The 19148-nt window shown below is 39.3% G+C and overlaps 1 protein-coding gene across 2 annotated transcripts in view; it reads left to right on the top strand.

Annotated features, from left to right (window-relative positions):
• The window catches only part of ARHGAP1 (Rho GTPase activating protein 1), a 42054-nt gene that overhangs the window by 16329 nt on the left and 6577 nt on the right, over positions 1–19148 (top strand). For both annotated transcript variants that reach the window (XM_063289691.1, XM_063289692.1), the window contains exons 4-9: positions 13620–13707; positions 13951–14082; positions 14291–14377; positions 17467–17565; positions 18112–18219; positions 18520–18596. In XM_063289691.1, the coding sequence (XP_063145761.1) occupies positions 13620–13707; positions 13951–14082; positions 14291–14377; positions 17467–17565; positions 18112–18219; positions 18520–18596 (591 nt within the window). The remainder of the gene's footprint in view (positions 1–13619; positions 13708–13950; positions 14083–14290; positions 14378–17466; positions 17566–18111; positions 18220–18519; positions 18597–19148) is intronic.

The following is a 19148-nucleotide window of genomic DNA, read 5'->3' as shown; positions in this document are numbered from 1 at the left end:
GAGCAATCAGCTGCTTGGTGGCCCTCCTTTCCACATCGGAGACACTGACCCCTCGCGTAGTGCCGATCTCGCTCCTCATCTCAAGCTCTATAGCTTGGCCGGGCAGCAGTTATAGCACTTCGTGGTCCCCTCATCGTGGTAGGTGGTCTTTCAGATTTTCTAGTTTGCATGAAGGTATGCTGAGCGTACTCAGCCTTGCCTGCCAGACAGATCCAGTCGTACAATGACTCTGGGTTGTCTCTACACAATGCCCACCGTAGGACGTCCCGGTTGAGTCCCTCTTTAAACCGTTCTATTAGGGTTGACTGAGACCAGTCAGGGATTTTCCCAGCTAGAGCCTTAAACTCTAGGGCGTAATCAGCTATGGACATTTGGCCCTGGGTAAGATCCTTCAGCGCCTTCTTAGCTCTTGCCTTGGCCAGAGGATCCTCAAAATGCAGCTTTAACGCCCACATGAAATCATCGAAATAATCAAGTGGAGGGGAGTCAGCATCACTTAATTGAACATACCAGTCAGCCGCTCGACCCTTCAACTTGGTGGCAATGGCAGTTATCTTAGCCTCTTCGGAAGGGAAGTATGCTCCAAACTGCCTCATGTAACTCTTAGCATTAGTTTTAAAAAAAGATAACTTGGTTGGATCCCCATCAAACTTGACAGAAAAGTCTCTCGCCCCCACTCCGGTTGGAGCGGAATCAGCAGCTGCTTGAGTGGTTGGGCCCCAGGTTACAGTAGCTTTCCCTCTTCGGGGTGGGGACACTGGTGATCAAGCTCTGCGGGGTGGGGATTCATCCCGGAGCCGTCTCCGGCCCCGCTCCGCCGGCAGTCTGGATGGGAGGATGGGGGATGGTTGCGGGAAGCTGGGATCTCCTCCGCACCTCCCTTGCCCCTCCAATGACAGAGACAGGTTTCTTAGCATGTACTCTATCGATTCTATTTTGGCCTCCATCACTCTTAGCCTTTCAGGGGTTTGAGAGTCCTCCCTCCCTCACGTGTTTGGCTTTCTCTCTGTTGACACCATAGTAGATTCTTTGTCTGGGGTTAGTGGGAACCGATACTTCCAGGACGCCCCCGATGTCCCTGGCTGGGGTTCCTCTGCTTCATCCAATGTGATCAACTCTGTGAGCAATTCGCTGGGTGCTTGTTGCTCTGGCTCTTCCCCATCGTTAGATTCCTCCGCATCTGAATTGGAACTCTGTCCATCCTGGGAGTCTGAAGGTTCTGGGGTGAGGTTCAGTTCTCCACGATTGACCGTCGACTCGGGCATCAAGCTAGCCATCTCCTCAAGTCCCCGGTCGTGAGCTTGGACTCAGCCATCGTTAACTATTTTCCCTCACAAGAAACTGATCTTGGTAGGAGTTAATGGTACAAGTTTGGGGATTCTCAGCTTTATGTAATGATTGCCTATTCTAAAACACTATCAGACTCATGAACAGGAATTCAAAGATATCTGATTTATTAAAGAATAGTATGCAGGATCACAGAGAAAGCTGAGAATGATGAAAGCGCGCCAAATTCAAACTAAAAACCCTTGGTGCAAATGAAATCCCTCCCCCCGTAGAATCTTCTCAAGTTCACAATTCCAGGCGCTCCTAACGGTTTCTGATGGTCTGCGGGAAAAGGCCTTGAACAGATAAGATAACCCAAACACATTCCATTGTACTGATTTCACATACAGAGCTTGGTACAAGGTTTCACAGCAGCTCCCTCCCAAACAGAAACGCGCGTCAGTGCCATGGCATGTGAAACGTTACGATGTATAAACTACATTGAATCAGTGAACATGACAAACGTATTTACACATTTCCTCTTGTGGGAGGTTGGGTTGTTGCTTTGGTAATGCAGCACTTGGTTAGTGTGGGTTGCTTTCCAATAGACTTGTGTTTCTAATTTGCTGTCATTTCCTCTGCTGATGAAGAGATCCAGGAAGGGTAGTGTGTTGTTTTCTTCTTCCCTTGTGAATGTTATTCCTTTGAAGATTCTGTTGATTGTTTCATATTTTTTCTCTAGTTTTTCCTTTTTTATTATGACGAAAGTGTCACCCGCATACTGGATCTATACTTTTGGTTGTATGTGTGGGAGTGCTATAGTTTCTAGAGGCTGCATTACAGTCTCTGCTATGAGTCCTGAGAGTGGTCATCAAACTGAAAGTAGGTAAAGAAGCAGAGGTTGTTGAGGTCCATAATTCTGTGTATTTCAATATTAGTGTATTTGGCTAGGTCGGGTGTGTTGTGTAGTACAGCTGCCGTGGATTCTTTCACTAGTTCTGGATCTATGGACATAAAGAGTGCTATGACATCAAACTAAACCATAATTTCATCTTCTATTTTTAGGTCTTTGATTTTTTGGGGAGGCACTGTAGTGGGCAGTTGATAGAATATTTGCTCCCCTCTGTGCGATGTCCAAGCTTTTTTGTAAGTTCTTTGGCTATGTTGTATGTTTGGGTCCCTGGTAACGATACAATTGGACAAAGAGGTATGTTGGGCTTGTGTTTTGGGCGTCTGTAAAAATGTGGGAGGATGGGTCCACTGCTTTTCATCCGCCACTGTTCTTCTTTTGGTGATTTGACCTTTCTTCATTAGGTCATTGAGGGTTCTCTTGATCAGGTTGTCCAGTTTCTGTATTGGGTTGGTGTTTACTGGGATGCAGCTTTCTTTGTCCTCCGATAATTCTTTGGCTTTTGTATGCATTGTGCTCTGTTCATGGTAACTGTGGTTCAGGCTTCGTCTGCTGGGAGGATGGTGATGGTTTGGGTCTTCTTAGGTTTTTGAGGGCTGTTTTTTAATAAAAACTATTAAAACCATAAAAAAATCTGTGACAGTGCCTTCCTAACATTATACAGTAGCCATTTAGCAGGCTCCACACCACCACTACTGGATCCCCAGGCAAGATGGCAAAGCCAGGTTTTCAGGCCTTTCCTAAAGGCCAGAACTGTATGTGCCAATCATAAGTTCTGGGGGAATGTTGTTCCAAAGGGTGGGCATCATGGCAAAAAAGGCTCTCTTTCTGGGTCCTGTGTGATGGACTACAGTAACGCAGCTGATTCTGAGGATGGAGGTAGCACTTTCCAAGGAGGGGAGCAAGATAAGAGAAAACACGGAGTTAGAACATGGGAAGACTAAGAGGTTCAGAGAAGCCATGCCCTGGAGTGTCCCAAGTTATTTCCCTTTAGGTTAGAGTAGAGTAGGTTTAGTCTGGTAGGTCACCAAATGATCCACCAAATGTTAGAGTAGGTTTAGACTAAACCTACTCTACTCTAACCTATAGAGTTGTCTATACATCGTATATATATACAATCTTGCCTATATGATGTGAGCAAATAAAGAACTGAAGTTTGGCTGGGTTGATTCCTTGTCATTCTTGGACTAGGCCTGACATCTGGTCAGATAACATTCCTTAGTAGACAGGACTCATAACATGCCTCCCCTGCTGGATCTGATGGGATGGGTACATGTTACCAGGGAGAGGCGGTCCCTCAAATTAGATTTGCTGTGTAAATAAGACTAAACTAATAACAGCAGGTACAGCAACCAGCCTTAGAACTGGCAGTGAAGACATTGCAGTGGTGGATAGCTTCTGCCTTTTAGGATCAACTATCAACAATAAAGGAACCAGCAAGAAATATACCACAGACTAGCCTTGGTAGAGTAGCCATCAAGGCCTCGGAAAAGATACTCAGATGCTGTGATGTGTCTGTATATACAAAGATCAGAATCGTGCAGGCAATTGTATTCCCTGTGATACTGTATGGAAGCAAAAGTTGGACTTCAAAAAAGCAGGATAGAAAGAGTATTAATCCTTTTGAACTTTGGTGTTGGAGAAGTCTCCTAAGAATACCATGTATAATTAAGAAAACAAACAAATGGATCATAGAACAAATCATTCTGGAGTTTTCACTCAAGGCAGAAATGACCAGGCTTACCTTATATTTTAGACACATTATAGGAAGATCCAGCTCCATTGAGATGTCATAATGCTGGGAATGATGTAAAGAAAGAGAAGAAGAGGATGACCATCAGCATGTTGGACAAATTCAATTATGGGTACATCATTTGGTGACCTGAAAGGCCAGGTTGGGGACAGATCATGCTGGAAATTATTATTGTTAAGAGTGGACACTGACTTGATGGCACATAATCAAAGAGTTGAAATGAAGACTGAACCTCAAAACTTACTTTTCATTTCACAGTTCCTTAATTCAATAGAGGACTATACCATAGAAAGGCAAAATAATTTTCAATAGATTATGATTTGCTTTAAATTTCTTTAGAGGAATTAACATAGGGATTCATTCATGTGTGTTTGTGTGTGTTAAGAAATATATACAATGGGAGCCAGAGTATATAGTGGTTAAGGTACTGGACTAGGAGCAGGAAGACTGAAGTTATAGTCGTCCCCTAGGATTGCTGGGTGTCTTTGGGCCAGTCACTCTCTCCTAGACATATGGGAAAACGTGCCTAACAGTCTACACTGGACCAGCATGACAGATTATGATCCATACCCTTTAATGAAGAGGCCTTCATCCTTCAGGGAATTGATTCAGGCTAATAATGATAATACAGAACAATCTAGATCAGCCTTTCTCAATCTTTTAATGCTGAAGAAACCCTTGAAATATTTTTCAGGCCTCAGGGAGCCCTTGCACATTCAGGGTCAAATATAGGCCACAAGTTGAAAAGATATTATATTTGTTTCATGTGTAGGCCTATATATATGCATTAACCATGTTCTTAAACTAAAAATAAAGAATGAAGCTTACCTCTTTAATGAGAAGTTGCCTGAATTTAAAATAATTTTTTAAATAAATTGTGATCTCCCAGGGAACCCCTAGTGATCTCTCGTGGAACCCTACAGTTCCACAGAACCCTGGTTGAGAAACCCTGCTCTAGATACTACATTCATCTTAACATTTATTTTTCCCCATAAATCATTTGGAATGTTCAATGAACTATTATATCAATGTGAATCTGAGTTTAACAGTTTACAATGTTTAAGTTAACAAAGAGGTTTTCCTAGGAATTATTCCAAAATACTTGGGGTTGGCTAGTGCCTTAAAGTGCCCCTCCTACATAATGATTGAAGAGATCATAGCCATCTGGATTTTATGAGCTGGGGTAGTTAAGAAATTGTTTTAGTTTTAATGGGATTTTGTTAGAATTTTATTTATATATTTATTTGAGTTTTTATTGTATATTTATTCTATATTGTAAACCACCCAGAGTCCCTCCAGTCAGAGGAGATGGGCGGCGACAAATTTGATAGATAAATAAATAAATAAATACTTAAAGGAATTAATACAGTAAATAAAATCTGATTTGTTACAGATTTGATCAGATGCACTAGATCCAACTGGATATGTATATTATTCTTACTCTAGTTGAGTGAATAACCTGGCAGTTTACCAAACTGCTAAATAATTTCCACATATTTAGGAAAAGTACTATAATGGCCAGTAAGACTCAAAATATCATTAAGATACAGTATAAGGACAGTTTATGGTCCATCCTAGCCATTTTTATACCCCGAACCTCTTTTCATGGTTTCATAAAATAGGCTTTTGATTCTAATGCTGAATTAAACCAGTGATTCTAATACCAAATTAAATATGAGAGGGATTAAAGGATAATCTTATTGAGTTCCACAAGCCATTTTAACAGATGAAGAAATGATTCCATTTATTATTGGATTAAGATACCACATCCAACTGATAAAATCAGAAGTTCCAAAAATTTAATCTGCACTATATCTAAGGCTCTGTCTGCATCCAATGAAGCCATAGCTGCTAATCCAGTTTCTCTAATTGCATTTCTAAAATATCAGTAGTGTGACAATGGACTTTCTCACATCCTGTTGATTTACATATTTTATCATTACATTGGGTGATGTTTTTCTTTGATCCTCCGTAGTTCTCTCTCAGTTGCATATTCTAATACCTTCTCTCTTAACTGGGCACCAGCGATGGAGTCACTTGTTGTCTTTTATGGAAAAGAGTTGACTAGGAGTGCTTCCCATTGTTTCTAGCTTCCCAGTGTCTTTCAGGGGCATTCTGAAAGATAATGAAGGCAGATTGTTGGTGGCCAATGTTTGATTATTTGTCACTTTCCCTAGGATATGTTCAGTTGTGAAATTAAATTAGCCAAAGGTCAATTATATACAAATAAGTCTTGAAGGTATTTAATAAATATAAAGGAGGAGTGTCCACAAATGCACATTGCTCATTTTTGCCGCAAGGTTACATTAAAACAAGTTAAAGTAAAATAAAACCACAAAAATTTTGTTCATTTTTCATTTGAGCACTTTATATAGAAGTAGTCAAGTATTTTCATAAGAATCCTGCTAAATTATGGAAAGGTAGTACAGGAACTTTCAGTTTAGTACAATCAACATTGATTTTGAAGTGGAAAGGAAACTTTAAAACTGCTTATATTTGATACCAATTCCACTTTCAGCTCCTAGTATTCAACCTCAATGCCTGGTCACCACTTTGTCGGTGGCCCTGGTTTCTGGCTGGTGCTGTCAAATGCCAGATCAGTGTGTATCTATGACCTTATCGAGAATGAGGTAACTGACTTAGCAGGTAAAACGAAGACTTGGGTGCATGGAGGGTGATGTCCCCCACCTGGGTTTCAGGTTTTACACCTGCCACAATCCCAGGCATGGGGCTGGGGAGAGTGGCAGTTGTCATCTGGGAAGCCCTAATGGCTTTCAAAGGCTTTGTGTTGCAAATAACTGGATTCCAGATCCTGTCATTGAAGCTGAACTCTAGGGAACAACTGTATTTTGCTGCTATACCAGTCTCAAATCCCTATTTGAGCTACTTGATTTCATCACTGAGCTGACCATGGAGTATCCAAGACTGATAGTTCTGGGAGACTTTAAATTGACCTCATGCGGTTCAGGAGTTCATGCCCACCATGCCCACCATGGACCTGACCCTTGAGGGCCCCCCACATACAGGTGGTCACACATTAGAGCTGGTTTTTATTTCAGGACAGTTCAAACATGATTTCCATCAGTCCTTTCTTATGGTCAGATCACTCTCTGATTGCTTTCCTCTGGTAATATTTTCCTTCCTCCACTCCTGCAGGGAGGTAGGGCCAATTTTATTGGTCTGACCTAAGTGGAGCCAGATGGGTTTCAGAGAGAGCTTGAGATTTTCCTGGGGATTTGGTATTGACTGAGGCTTGATCTCTGCTTGGAATGGTTGTGTAACAAGGGCTTTGGATTAGATTGTTCCTATGTAGCCCCTCTCTGTCAGTGTCATGGGGTTCCCTGGTTTTCTGAGGACCCTAGGGAGATGAAACAACAGAAAAGATACCTAGAGTGTCATTGGAAAAAGACAGAGAGTGAACCCGACCAAGTGTGAGAGTCCATTTTAGGGATTTCATTGTAGCACTAAGAGCTGCAAAACATAGTAATTTTTATGCTCTTATCATGTCTGCAGATAGCTGGCTGGTAGCCATGTTTAAGGTGACCAATTCCCTGCTGGGGAGGGACAGGTTACAAGAACATTGACAGAGTTGCTGTGGGGATTACTCTATGTATCTGGTGGATAAAATTGCTTGAATCTGCTCTGAATTAAACTCCAACTGGCCAGGTCCTGCTGAGATGACAAAGGCATTGTTTTGTCCTGTTACCTGGAAAGTATTTGATGCTGTGACTTCTGGGGAAGTGGACAGAATCGTCACAACTGTTAGTCTGGCCACTTGTTTATTAGACCCATGCCCTCTTGTTGGTAAAGGCCTCCCAGGGGATGATATATGTTTGGGTCCATGTGGTGATATATTCTTCCTTGAGAGAGGGGTGCTTCTGCCTGCCTTGAATGTGGTAGTGGTGCACACCCTAATCAGGAAGCCATCACTGGACCCAACAGTTCTCAACAATTTTCATCCAATTTAAGCAAGAATGGTTCCCATACATGCAACACATCATGCAGCATGGTAAATATAACTAGTTACTGTATAGTCTGGCTTTTAAGGGAGCCTGAATATCCACAAATATCACAAATTAGTAAATGTACAGAAGGGAGAGGGTGGTCAGAAACCAGTAGTAGTAGTAGTAGTAGTAGTAGTAGTAGTTCTTCTTGTTCTTCTTGTTCTTGTTCTTCTTCATCTTCTTCTTCTTCTTTTCTTTCTACTTTTTAGATACTTGCCACAGAACAACTAAGTGGCAAGTTAGAAGTAATTAAGGAGGAAGTCAGAGCAAGGAGGTAAATATAAAATATCAGACTGAAGTATGGCTGAGGATAGCAAGCTGTGATAAAACAGGGAAGCTGTAATTCAGAGGATATGTTCTCTTTTCATCAAATGCATCAGTATATTTCAGCAATAATTTTTAGATCCTCTAGAGCCCTGCACTTTTATTGGGCTTCAACTCCCATGCTCCTCAGCCAGTGTGGCTCATACATACAGTATCCGGAGGACTCTAGATTGGAGAACACTTGAAGAGATGTTAGTCTCTTCTCCCAATAATAGCATATTTGTTTGTTTGTTTGTTGTGACTGGCTACTAGTTTTTGCTATGCTGTGTGTACCAGCTTTCTTGGATATTAATGTGATAATCAGAGACTTGCTATTCCTGAATAGATGTTGTTTACATGAAATTCAAGAAACTGAGATTGCTGCTTATGTGATCAGTTACCCCGAGTTTCAAAATGTGCAAGCGAAGTGAAAATAGTGGTGGATTCTTTGAGTTACATGTTTTATCCACAATATCCTGATTCTCTACTGTTATAAAAGGATTATGAAATAGACATAGGAATATCTGAGTTTAAACTTTTGTTTTCAGTTCACACTTTTTAAGGGAAATTCAGTGAATGAAAGAAGTCAGACTTTGTGAGACATTCTGAGAGCATCTTTATGTTTAAATAAGTTTTGTAGTCTGAAAAAGCCAGACTTTATTGTGACAGCCAGAAATGTGTATTTCTCTCTAGTATAGAAAAAAGCAGAATGCAACAAAAAGTGTTTATTTAGATTTGGAGAGTCTGGAAAATGGTATTAACTCCTAGATTTAGCAAGGAACAGTAATCTATTTTTTTAAGACAGTAGCAACAGGAAACAAAAAACAGGAATGTTCTGATACTCTGTGTTTCTTTGTGTTTGCATGTAGATTTTATTCCACCCTTTCTCATCAGTCCAAGGAGTCAGTTTGGCTAAAAGGACTTGTTCTTTTGGCATAATGTAACTTTGTTTCTATTCCTCCAGGGCAGGGTGTACTTGATGGGGCCCAGCCAGGTAGGTAAAATGCCTAGTCTTCTTGTCATTGGCATTTAAGATCATGGTATTCTTTAGCATGACTGTGGCCTGTGGCTGGGTTATCTCAAGGGAGCCCAAATTCTGTGAAGCTGAGGGTTGCATCCCGGACCTCAAAGTTCACTCGTTGTGCAATATGCCAAGTAGATTGCAGCCATGCTTCTAAACTGGTGATACAGCCATTTTGGTCATATTACCTTCATTACCTCTCTAAACTGAATATGGGACTTTGAAATTTCCTGGCAGAGCTCTGCAGTGGATGTTAGCTGGTGGACTTATGTTGGGTGTTTCTATTCTCATCTGTTAACTTCTTTTTTCTTGGATGGTGATGGGTACTCTACCCATTAGGAAATAGTTACTGTTACTGACATCACTAAATTTATCAAAACTGATTCCTGAAATCTAGAAAATTTGCAGTTTTTTATCCTCTGTGCTTTGGCACTACTTTGAGCACTTTCTTTTAGAACCAATGTGAATGCTATGATTGCTACTTTCTTCCAAATCTACTTCAGATCTGTTTATTTCATGGCTTTTCCATTTTTATCATCTCTTCCTGTAAATAGTCATAAGCTTACATTTCTTGAAGATTGTATTTTCAATGTCTATGAGGATATGTTTATCTTCACCTGTGGTTGATTAATTTTGAAACATTGACAATTTCCACTTTAAAATTTGTAAATGTAGCCGTTATCTCTTCTTTTCTTAAGTCATCTTAATTTATGTTTTTGAAAGTGGAATGAAAGACACTGTCATCAGGAAGGGTGGAAAAGAAAGCTCCCTGAGCTGTTAAATATTTTGCCTGTTTCTAATCTTGTTCATCCTTAGCCTAACAATTTATTTCTTTATTTATATATCAAATTTATTCACTGCCCACCTCACTCAGAGAGAGACTGTGGGCACTCTCATACTGCATTACCTAGGTATGGCTTCTCAAGTTTGCTATTGTTGAGTTTCCTAGTTGCTGTTGCTTACAATTTTTTGTTTATCAATTATAGCCAAGTTCATTTCAGCATGCTATTTTTTAGCATTATTTCTTCAGCTAGACAGTGCATTAAAAGGAGGAAGGACAATTCTAGAGAAGAAAATTTTATTGTGGTTCTTGTAACAATACAGCCCTCAGTATTAATCAGGTCATTCCTGCTTTCTGAAACTTCCTTTGAGGAAATGCTTTTTAAATAATATGTTGCTTCTGTACTCAGTTAGGTCTTTATTCATGGAAAGAACCTCAGATTGAGAAGTATGGCTGGCTTACTAACTAAAGAATTTTTAGAAGAAAAAAATATAGTGTACTTTAAACTATATAATGTGTGCCCAGGAGGAGTTTCCATGTCAAAACTAATTTTAAAATCTCCATCTATATTGTAACTTGGTATATTTTACACTTTTTTGCTCTATGATAGCGTAACATTTCTAATTGATAAGCTTGGTCTGCAGTTAAAATGGAGGTTTCACTGTAGATTTTCATAGAAACTGGGCTGTGTGATTCAGAAACTTTATCTCACATTGGATTTGTTGCTTGAATTTCAAGTATCCTGGACAATTTTGAAATCACTCATAACCCTGGAAACATTTCAGTTTACTTGAAGATAGTCTGAGAGACACTGCAGATCTGTATTGTATGTCAACAGTGACATATTTTCTAAGTACACCGAGGAATTTCTGATGTGTAATGTGATATTCTTACAATGCAGCATTCATATAAAAATTCAACAACTCAGTTTCATAGCTGCTTTTGTTTATTGAAGTATACATGCTTTGGAACAATGGGAATTTAATCATTGTTTATTATTCGTTACACACGGAATTCAATTATCAGTAGAAATGTTTCTCCCTGAGTCATACAGAAATATTTGTATTAGGACATATATTATGGTATAATGGGTTGTCATACTTCATAAATGATAGCCATTTTTTAAAGTTTCAAAACTAAAACACAATAATAATTAACCTTGTTGACATTAGACAAGTTGGAAGTAATCAAGTTATTAGAAGGTTTCATCCTTTGCTTTGAAAAATGTTATAGAATGCTTTGTTAGGGCAATCAGGAAGCTGTGAAATTAAGTATAATCATGATTTGAACTGATCTTGATTCTTCTAAGTCGGGAATTGGGTTTCCTCTAAAATTAAAAGTCGAAGATGGAGATCATTATCTATGAACAATTTCCAGAAGATCCAGCCATTTCTGTGTTACTTAGTTTCCACGTTTAAATTAAAACTCAGAATGTTGAATTTAAACTCTAATTATATATGCTGCATTCTGTTAACACAAATAGGTGGCAGCCAGATTATCCATTGCAAAAGTCTTTGTTACCTTATTGACCATTCAGAAATGCTGCTGTAGAGCAGTAGAAGACTATATAATTTCATCCTGCATTTAGAGATGTTTTTGACTGTTCTGTTTTTTTACTAGCAAGTTTCGTCAAATTAGTCAACAGATGACTAGACGATTATGGAACGTTTCCTCATTGTGAGTGGGTACTGAAATTCCACATCAGAAGCATTAACCGGACCATATTTAAAGCCCGTTATCAATTCTCATTTCATAAATTCATGCTGAAACAACCACTTTGTCAAAGAAAAATAATATTCACACAGAGTTTCTGAAAAGCAGTACAGTTTATAAGCTAAGAAACACTGCCAGACTATTGGTGGGACTAGTCTTTTTTGCAACTTTTTTTTAAGGATCTTTTCTCTTTGACTATAATATACAGTATACCATCCTGCAGAACAGAGAAGTATATCTGCCTTCATTGAAATAGATAGAAGATGAAAAAATCGTAGAGGGGTTCCATTGTGCTGTATTAGCTGCAAAACGATGTTATTCCAGTAAACTATTAAGAGCATCTGCAATCTACTCGAGTGCATACATTGGATATGAGTACTCTTTCATAGTCATTTAATTGTCGGGAACTATATGGATGTTTCTTAGTGAGGTACTTTGTTTATTTTTGGGCAACCATGGGATAAGCTATTGGATGTTGGTCTTGTGACTTGGCTGTAGCTGTGTATAATTGTTCCAGGTTAGTTCTGCATTGCTGTCCTGGTTTTATGTCTCTCTTATGACATTTTGTCACAAGTACCTTCTACCATCATGTGCTTGAATGGCAAATCCTAATGTTTGCAAAAGTACAAAATCAGAAAAAAGAAAAATCTTAGGAGGGGGACTTCCAAATACAAGCTAATAAGGACAAATATACTTAATAGGCATGGAATGATGCTGAACTCTGGGTAAAAGGCATAGAAAAATGGGGAATGAGGAAAACGGAGTGTCTGGAAACATGGACAATGAGTAATCCAGCCTAGTTGCAGATTCCATTTGTAGTTGTTATTTGCACCAGTCCTTTACGTAAGCAATGTTTATTTCAAATGAGTCCAGATGTAGCTCTTATCTCTTATCTCATTCAGTACAATTCCCCTCTTTTTTTCCCCACTTTTACATTAAACTGTCCCTTGCTTGGTCATTGCTCCTGATATATTGCATACTTAGTATGTAGAGAGACATTCTTGTGAAGGAGTTTGCTTCATTTGAAGCGTTGCAAAGTAATGCCGCTAAACATTATAGGCTGCTTAAAAGACTTCTGTTGATGATGTAACTTTCACATTAGATGTAATCGGATAGTAATGAAAAAAACTGGAGAAAGCTTATAAACAGATACCTATTGGTCTGTCATGTCTAAGACTGTATTGCCACAGACTTGCTTAGTCATCTGCATGATTATGGGCTGCAAAAAACATTAATGATTATTTTACATAATATGTGCTAAGTCAGTAGCAGAAGTACTTGTGACTCTGCAGGTTGCTGGTTTGCTTTACAGTTGATAGTGCTTGAGGACAGTTCATTATTATATAATTTTTTAGTTTGTTTGCTTTGCTTCCTAGTGGGGATTTTCCTTTTCCATTCTGAATACACAGGAACAGCAGGTGCTGAGAGACTGGATGCACTGGGGAAAAGCTACAGCAAGTTACTTCTTTTCAGATTGTGCGTTGGGAAGGTCTTTTTTCCCCTTTGGTTTGGAATCACAAATATTTGTCATGATGATGCTGTGGATGTTGCTAAGTTGAGTTAAAGAGAGCAAATCCACATTGACTTTTCATGGCCCAGGGTTACCATTATCTTTATCACTTTTTTTTTTAAATCACTCCTCCATCTTTCATTAGTAGGACATTTGGTTTGTCTCAAATGCTAGCCATCTCCAAACCCTGTCACAGGACTTTTTCCAGCAAATGTTATGTGGCAGTTTTTACTTTTGTGTTGAGTTGAAAATGATATTGGAATATTTAAGCATGTGACTAAGCTAGCTTCATTGCTTTCCTATTATGGTGCTCCTTGCTTTGTGCTATATGCTGTGACATGTAGCATTTCTGTCCTAGGTGATGATAAGTATGGGCGGAAAGTAATTTTGTTCAGTGCCTGCCGGATGCCTCCTAGCTATCAGCTTGATCATGTGAAGCTGCTAGGGTGAGTGTTGCTCTGCTTGACTTGATCAAGCTTAATCTTGGAATTTCTCTAAACATTCAGATCTTCAGATGACAATGATTTTTGACCAACTGTTAAGGGAAAATTCTTCAAACACTCGTAGTTTGTTTTTCAGCTATTCCCATCCACATTTTAGAATCCATATCTGTCTTTATATAGAGAAACAATATTGTTCTTACTTCGATTATGAGATATAAGTACTGACAGCCATGTCTTTTCCTTCAGCTATTTGAAGTATACATTGGACCAGTATGTGGAGAGTGACTACACCCTAGTATATCTGCATCATGGTCTGACCAGTGAAAATAAACCATCTCTAAGTTGGCTGCGGGATGCCTACCGGGAATTTGATCGCAAGTGAGTGGCTGTGGTTTTGGATTTTAGAAGGTTCAAAATGGTCTGGATAAGGACAAAATATGTAATCAGAAATAAAAAGGAGAATATGCAAAAGCTGATATAGTTTGCTAGCTTTAGGTTTATTCCCTATTTTTCTTAATAGCAAATCAAGTTCCTTTCAGTTAAGAAGAGAAATGTTTTAGATAAATCATAAACCTTTGTTTTTCAGGTACAAAAAGAACATCAAAGCATTGTTCATTGTGCACCCAACTATGTTCATCAAGACACTGCTGATTCTCTTTAAGCCTTTGATCAGGTATGAAAACGTGAAGATGCTTTGTTCTGTCATGGATGGATGTAGTATAAAGTGGTTAGCAAGTTAAGTAATTTGTTTTTTTAAAGTAGGCTTATAATAATAAGTTGCAGCATTTAATAACATTTTAAAAAATTGTTATTTTTGTCTTCCTTCCAATAAGCAATTTGGAAGGAGCATGTATTATTCCCCTGATTTTTCCTTACAAATGGATGAATTGGGCTGAGAGATGTGTTATATATTTTGATTTCAGCAAAGCATTTGACCAGGTGTCTCATAATATTTTGATTAGCAATCTATTAAGTTTAGGCTGCTAGCATGACAGTTAAGTGGCCACATAGCTGGTTCAAACATCATACTCAAAGAACACTCTTCAATGATTCCTTATCAAACTAGATTTAAATATCAAGTGTGATGCTCCAAGGTTCAGTCCTGGGCTCTCTGTTCTTTGATATTTTTATTTATGATTTGAATGAAGAGCTGGAGGTAATGCTTATCAGATTTGCAGATGGCACAATAATGGATGTGATAGCTAATGCTATAAATAAAATTCAAAACCTTCTTGACAGATTGAAGAATAGACTAAATGTAACAGAATGAAATTTGACAAATGTAAAGTTCTTCACGTAGGAAACCAAAATCAAATCCACAGCTATAGGCTGGGGAACTATGTGGCTTGGTAATAGTACTTGTAAAAAGATCTTGGAATAGCAGGTTATTGGAAAGCAAAGATGAGCCAGTAGTGTGATTTGGCTGTAAACAAATTAATAAACAAACTTTCCATTTCTGGGTACTACACTTTAAATAGGATTCAGAGAAACCAGAACAGGAGCAGAGAAGGGCAATGAGACTGATCAGGGGACTGGAAACTACATTTTACAAGGAGAGACTGAGAGAACTAAATAAGTTTACTCTTGAAAAAATATGTTAAGAGTATGCTAATACTCTTCAAATAACTTTTACATTAAAAAAGGTCAACATCTGTTTGTTTTCTTGTATAAAACACAGAATAATGGGCAGAAGTTGCGGGAAGGCAGATTCTGATTGAATATTGAAAGAAACTTCCTAATAGTAAAAGCAGTTCAACTGTGGAACCAATTATTCAGAGATGTGGTAGATTGTTCTTCTTTGGAGGTTTCATGTGGAGGTTAGACAGGCATTTGTTGGGAATGATTTAAATTTGATTCTTGTGCTGAGAAGGAGATTGGACCAGAGGGCCCAAATGGCACCTTCCAACTCTACAATTCTATGATTTATTATACAGCTGTGCTGTTCATTCATGGAATATTATGGGAGGGTATAGATTACTTCATCTTCCATTTGCATCTCTCAGGGTTTCCAACTGTTTCTTCTGTCACACCCCAAATGTGGTGTGAATGAGTAGTTTAAGTTCAATAGCCAGTTTGGTCTAGAGGTTAAGGCTCCAGGCTAGAAACCGGGAGACTGTGAGTTCTAGTTCCACCTTAGGCATGAAAGCCGGCTGGGTGACTTTGGACCAGTCCCTCTCTTTCAGCCCAACTCACCTCACAGGGTTGTTGTTGTGGGGAAAATAGGAGGAAGGAGTATTAGGTATGTTCCCTGCCTTGAGTTATTTATAAAAATAATAAAAGGCACAATAAAAAAAATCTAAAAATAAAATTCTAGCCACCATACTATCCCAGCATAGCAGGGTCAGTTCATTTCAAGTTATTAATGGGAGTTCCCACATCATGCGACAAGCTGGCCTTGAGGAATCCAAGGCTGGAGTTAAAATCTCTGGAAGAAACATTAACAATCTCAGATATGCAGATGATACCACTTTGATGGCTGAAAGCGAAGAGGAACTGAGGAGCCTTATGATGAAGGTGAAAGAAGAAAGTGCAAAAGCTGGCTTGCAGCTAAACCTCAAAAAAACCAAGATTATGGCAACCAGCTTGATTGATAATTGGCAAATAGAGGGAGAAAATGTAGAAGCAGTGAAAGACTTTGTATTCCTAGGTGCGAAGATTACTGCAGATGCTGACTGCAGTCAGGAAATCAGAAGACGCTTAATCCTTGGAAGAAGAGCAATGACAAATCTCGATAAAATAGTTAAGAGCAGAGACATCACACTGACAACAAAGGCCCGCATAGTTAAAGCAATGGTGTTCCCCGTAGTAACATATGGCTGCGAGAGCTGGACCATAAGGAAGGCTGAGCGAAGGAAGATCGATGCTTTTGAACTGTGGTGTTGGAGGAAAATTCTGAGAGTGCCTTGGACTGCACGAAGATCAAACCAGTCCATCCTCCAGGAAATAAAGCCAGACTGCTCACTTGAGGGAATGATATTAAAGGCCAAACTGAAATACTTTGGCCACATAATGAGAAGACAGGACACCCTGGAGAAGATGCTGATGCTCGGGAGAGTGGAGGGCAAAAGGAAGAGGGGCCGACCAAGGGCAAGGTGGATGGATGATATTCTAGAGGTGACGGACTCGTCCCTGGGGGAGCTGGGGGTGTTGATGACTGACAGGAAGTTCTGGCGTGGGCTGGTCCATGAAGTCACGAAGAGTCGGAAGCGACTAAACGAATAAACAACAACAACAATGGGAGTTCCATTCTAGTCGAACAACTGCACAGTTAAAGGTTACAAACAGACGTGAGAGTTTTAGTAGTATATAGTCAGTTTCCATAATGTGGCTATTTTATGATCTTTTTTTTTACATATAGTGAACAGCCTTTGCCTTGTAGGGATCAAGAATTCCTAACTTTTGTTGAGCTGCTACTTGCACTGCTTAGTGTTGGAAATGCAGGAGTCTTTTTAGTTAGCTGATAGCTGAGGATTTCTTGTCCTCTGTAAGAGATTTATGGCAAAAGACTGAAGTACTTTTTTAAAGTAAAATTCTGTGGCACTGCATTTTGAAAAGGATCAGTTTATAGCCCACTGCAAAATCTAAGATGAGGAATTTCAGTAATATATAAATTGTCAATTGTGCAGGGACAATAGGACTGTATGTCCTTCAACTACTGCACAACAGCATCCTTCTCAATGCCATTTTTGCCTGTTCATCTCATCCTTGAGTGTATTAATACTTTTTTTAAAAAAATGTACTGGGCTATTAATTGTCTTGCAGCTTTAAGTTTGGACGGAAGATATTTTATGCAAACTACCTGAGTGACCTTGAGGAGCATGTGAAGTTGGAACAGCTGGGGATCCCAAGCCAGGTGCTAAAGTGAGAACATATTGCTTGTTGACTAGCTTATTTCCAGCTTCAGTGGAGGATGATGTATTAAGAAGGAGGGGAGTCAGGAAAAGGGCTTTGAGAGTTTGGTTTCTTTGCATATTTGGTATAATACTGTGAGCCATTTGGATGTCTCCCAGCAAAGATGCTTTTTCATCTCCCTTTTTCTACCATCTTTGTGTTGGATACTTTCTCCCAGTTATTTATCTATGTCTTTTATTGTTCTTTTATCTGCTGCTTGAAAACTTGCTCTGTTAATTCTCTTAAGCGGAGATTTCATTAGGTGCCATCTTTAGTGCTCTGTAGACCCAACCTGCCAATTCAAATTACGTGCCTCTGCTCAGTTGCCTATGACCTTGATGGCCTTTCATTTATAGAGGCTTTCTAATTTTCTACATGGGTAGAAGATGATATAACTATTATAGGGAATATATTGTAGGGCTTGCTTTCACAAAGTAGCCGTCAGTGGATACCAGTTAAACATTTTCAGTGTAGGACAGATTACTTTCATACATATCCATGTTTCTTTCATTGTAGGTATGATGAGTATCTGAAATCGCTACAAAAACCTATCCAAGTGCCTCAGAAAGTAACACCACCCCGTCCACCACTGCCAAATCAGCAGTTTGGAGTTTCTCTCCAGCAGTGAGTATTTCCGTCCCTTTGTTTTAGTTGATATACTGGTGATACCTGTACACTTCTCTGATTAGTAGTACTATTAATGTTTCCAATGGAATATACTGCTGAAATTAGTTTCTTCTGCCAGGCTGAGCTGCCAAAATCACACCCAGGGAGACCCTGGATATTAGGCCAGTTTCAGAGTCTTTTCTTTCCCCCAAATAATATGAGTGTCATGTGAGTGATCGTTTTAGAAAGTGTATACATTATTTATTACATCCTGCAGATGAAAAGCAAAAATTATTTAAGCTTCTTCTTTTCCAACAGCCTGAGGGAGAAGAGTTCAGACCGGAATCCTATCCCACTGGTGGTCAGAGAAACCATTGCTTATCTACAAGAGCATGGTAAGCCAGGAGAATCCATTTTCAAACTGATCTGCCCCCTCCAGTATCCTCCCCAGCAATCTTTCTCAACGTTTGGAGCCTGGAGGAACCTTTGCAGGCCTCAGGGAATCCCTGCACTTTCAGGCTCAAATATAGGTCACAAGTTACAAATTATTATACTTGTTTCAGGTGTAGGCCTGCATATCTGCATTAACAGTGTTCTTCAACTAAAAATAAAGAATGAAACTTACCTCTTTAATGTGAAGTTGCCCAAATTTGAAATAAATAAATAAATTATGATCCCCCAGGGAACCCCCTAATGACCTCTCGCAGAACCCTTGGGTTCCATGGAACCCTGGTTGAGAAACCCTGCTCTACAGGGACTTTTTGTTTTAATGAGCTTAGTTATCTTTAGATGTCTTAGCATTATCCTAACTCCATAATGAAGAACAGTGCAGTTCTATATGTACCCAGCATTGTAGCTGTTACTATATAAATGCCGTTATGTGCAAAACTTCTGGAAATCGTTGGGAGAACTTGCAGTCTCCTTGCTTCACTGTCCTGTGCTATAAT

The sequence above is a fragment of the Candoia aspera genome, chromosome 1, assembly GCF_035149785.1.
Source record: "Candoia aspera isolate rCanAsp1 chromosome 1, rCanAsp1.hap2, whole genome shotgun sequence".
Lineage (NCBI taxonomy): Eukaryota > Metazoa > Chordata > Lepidosauria > Squamata > Boidae > Candoia > Candoia aspera.
This window is presented reverse-complemented; position numbering and strand designations above follow the sequence as displayed.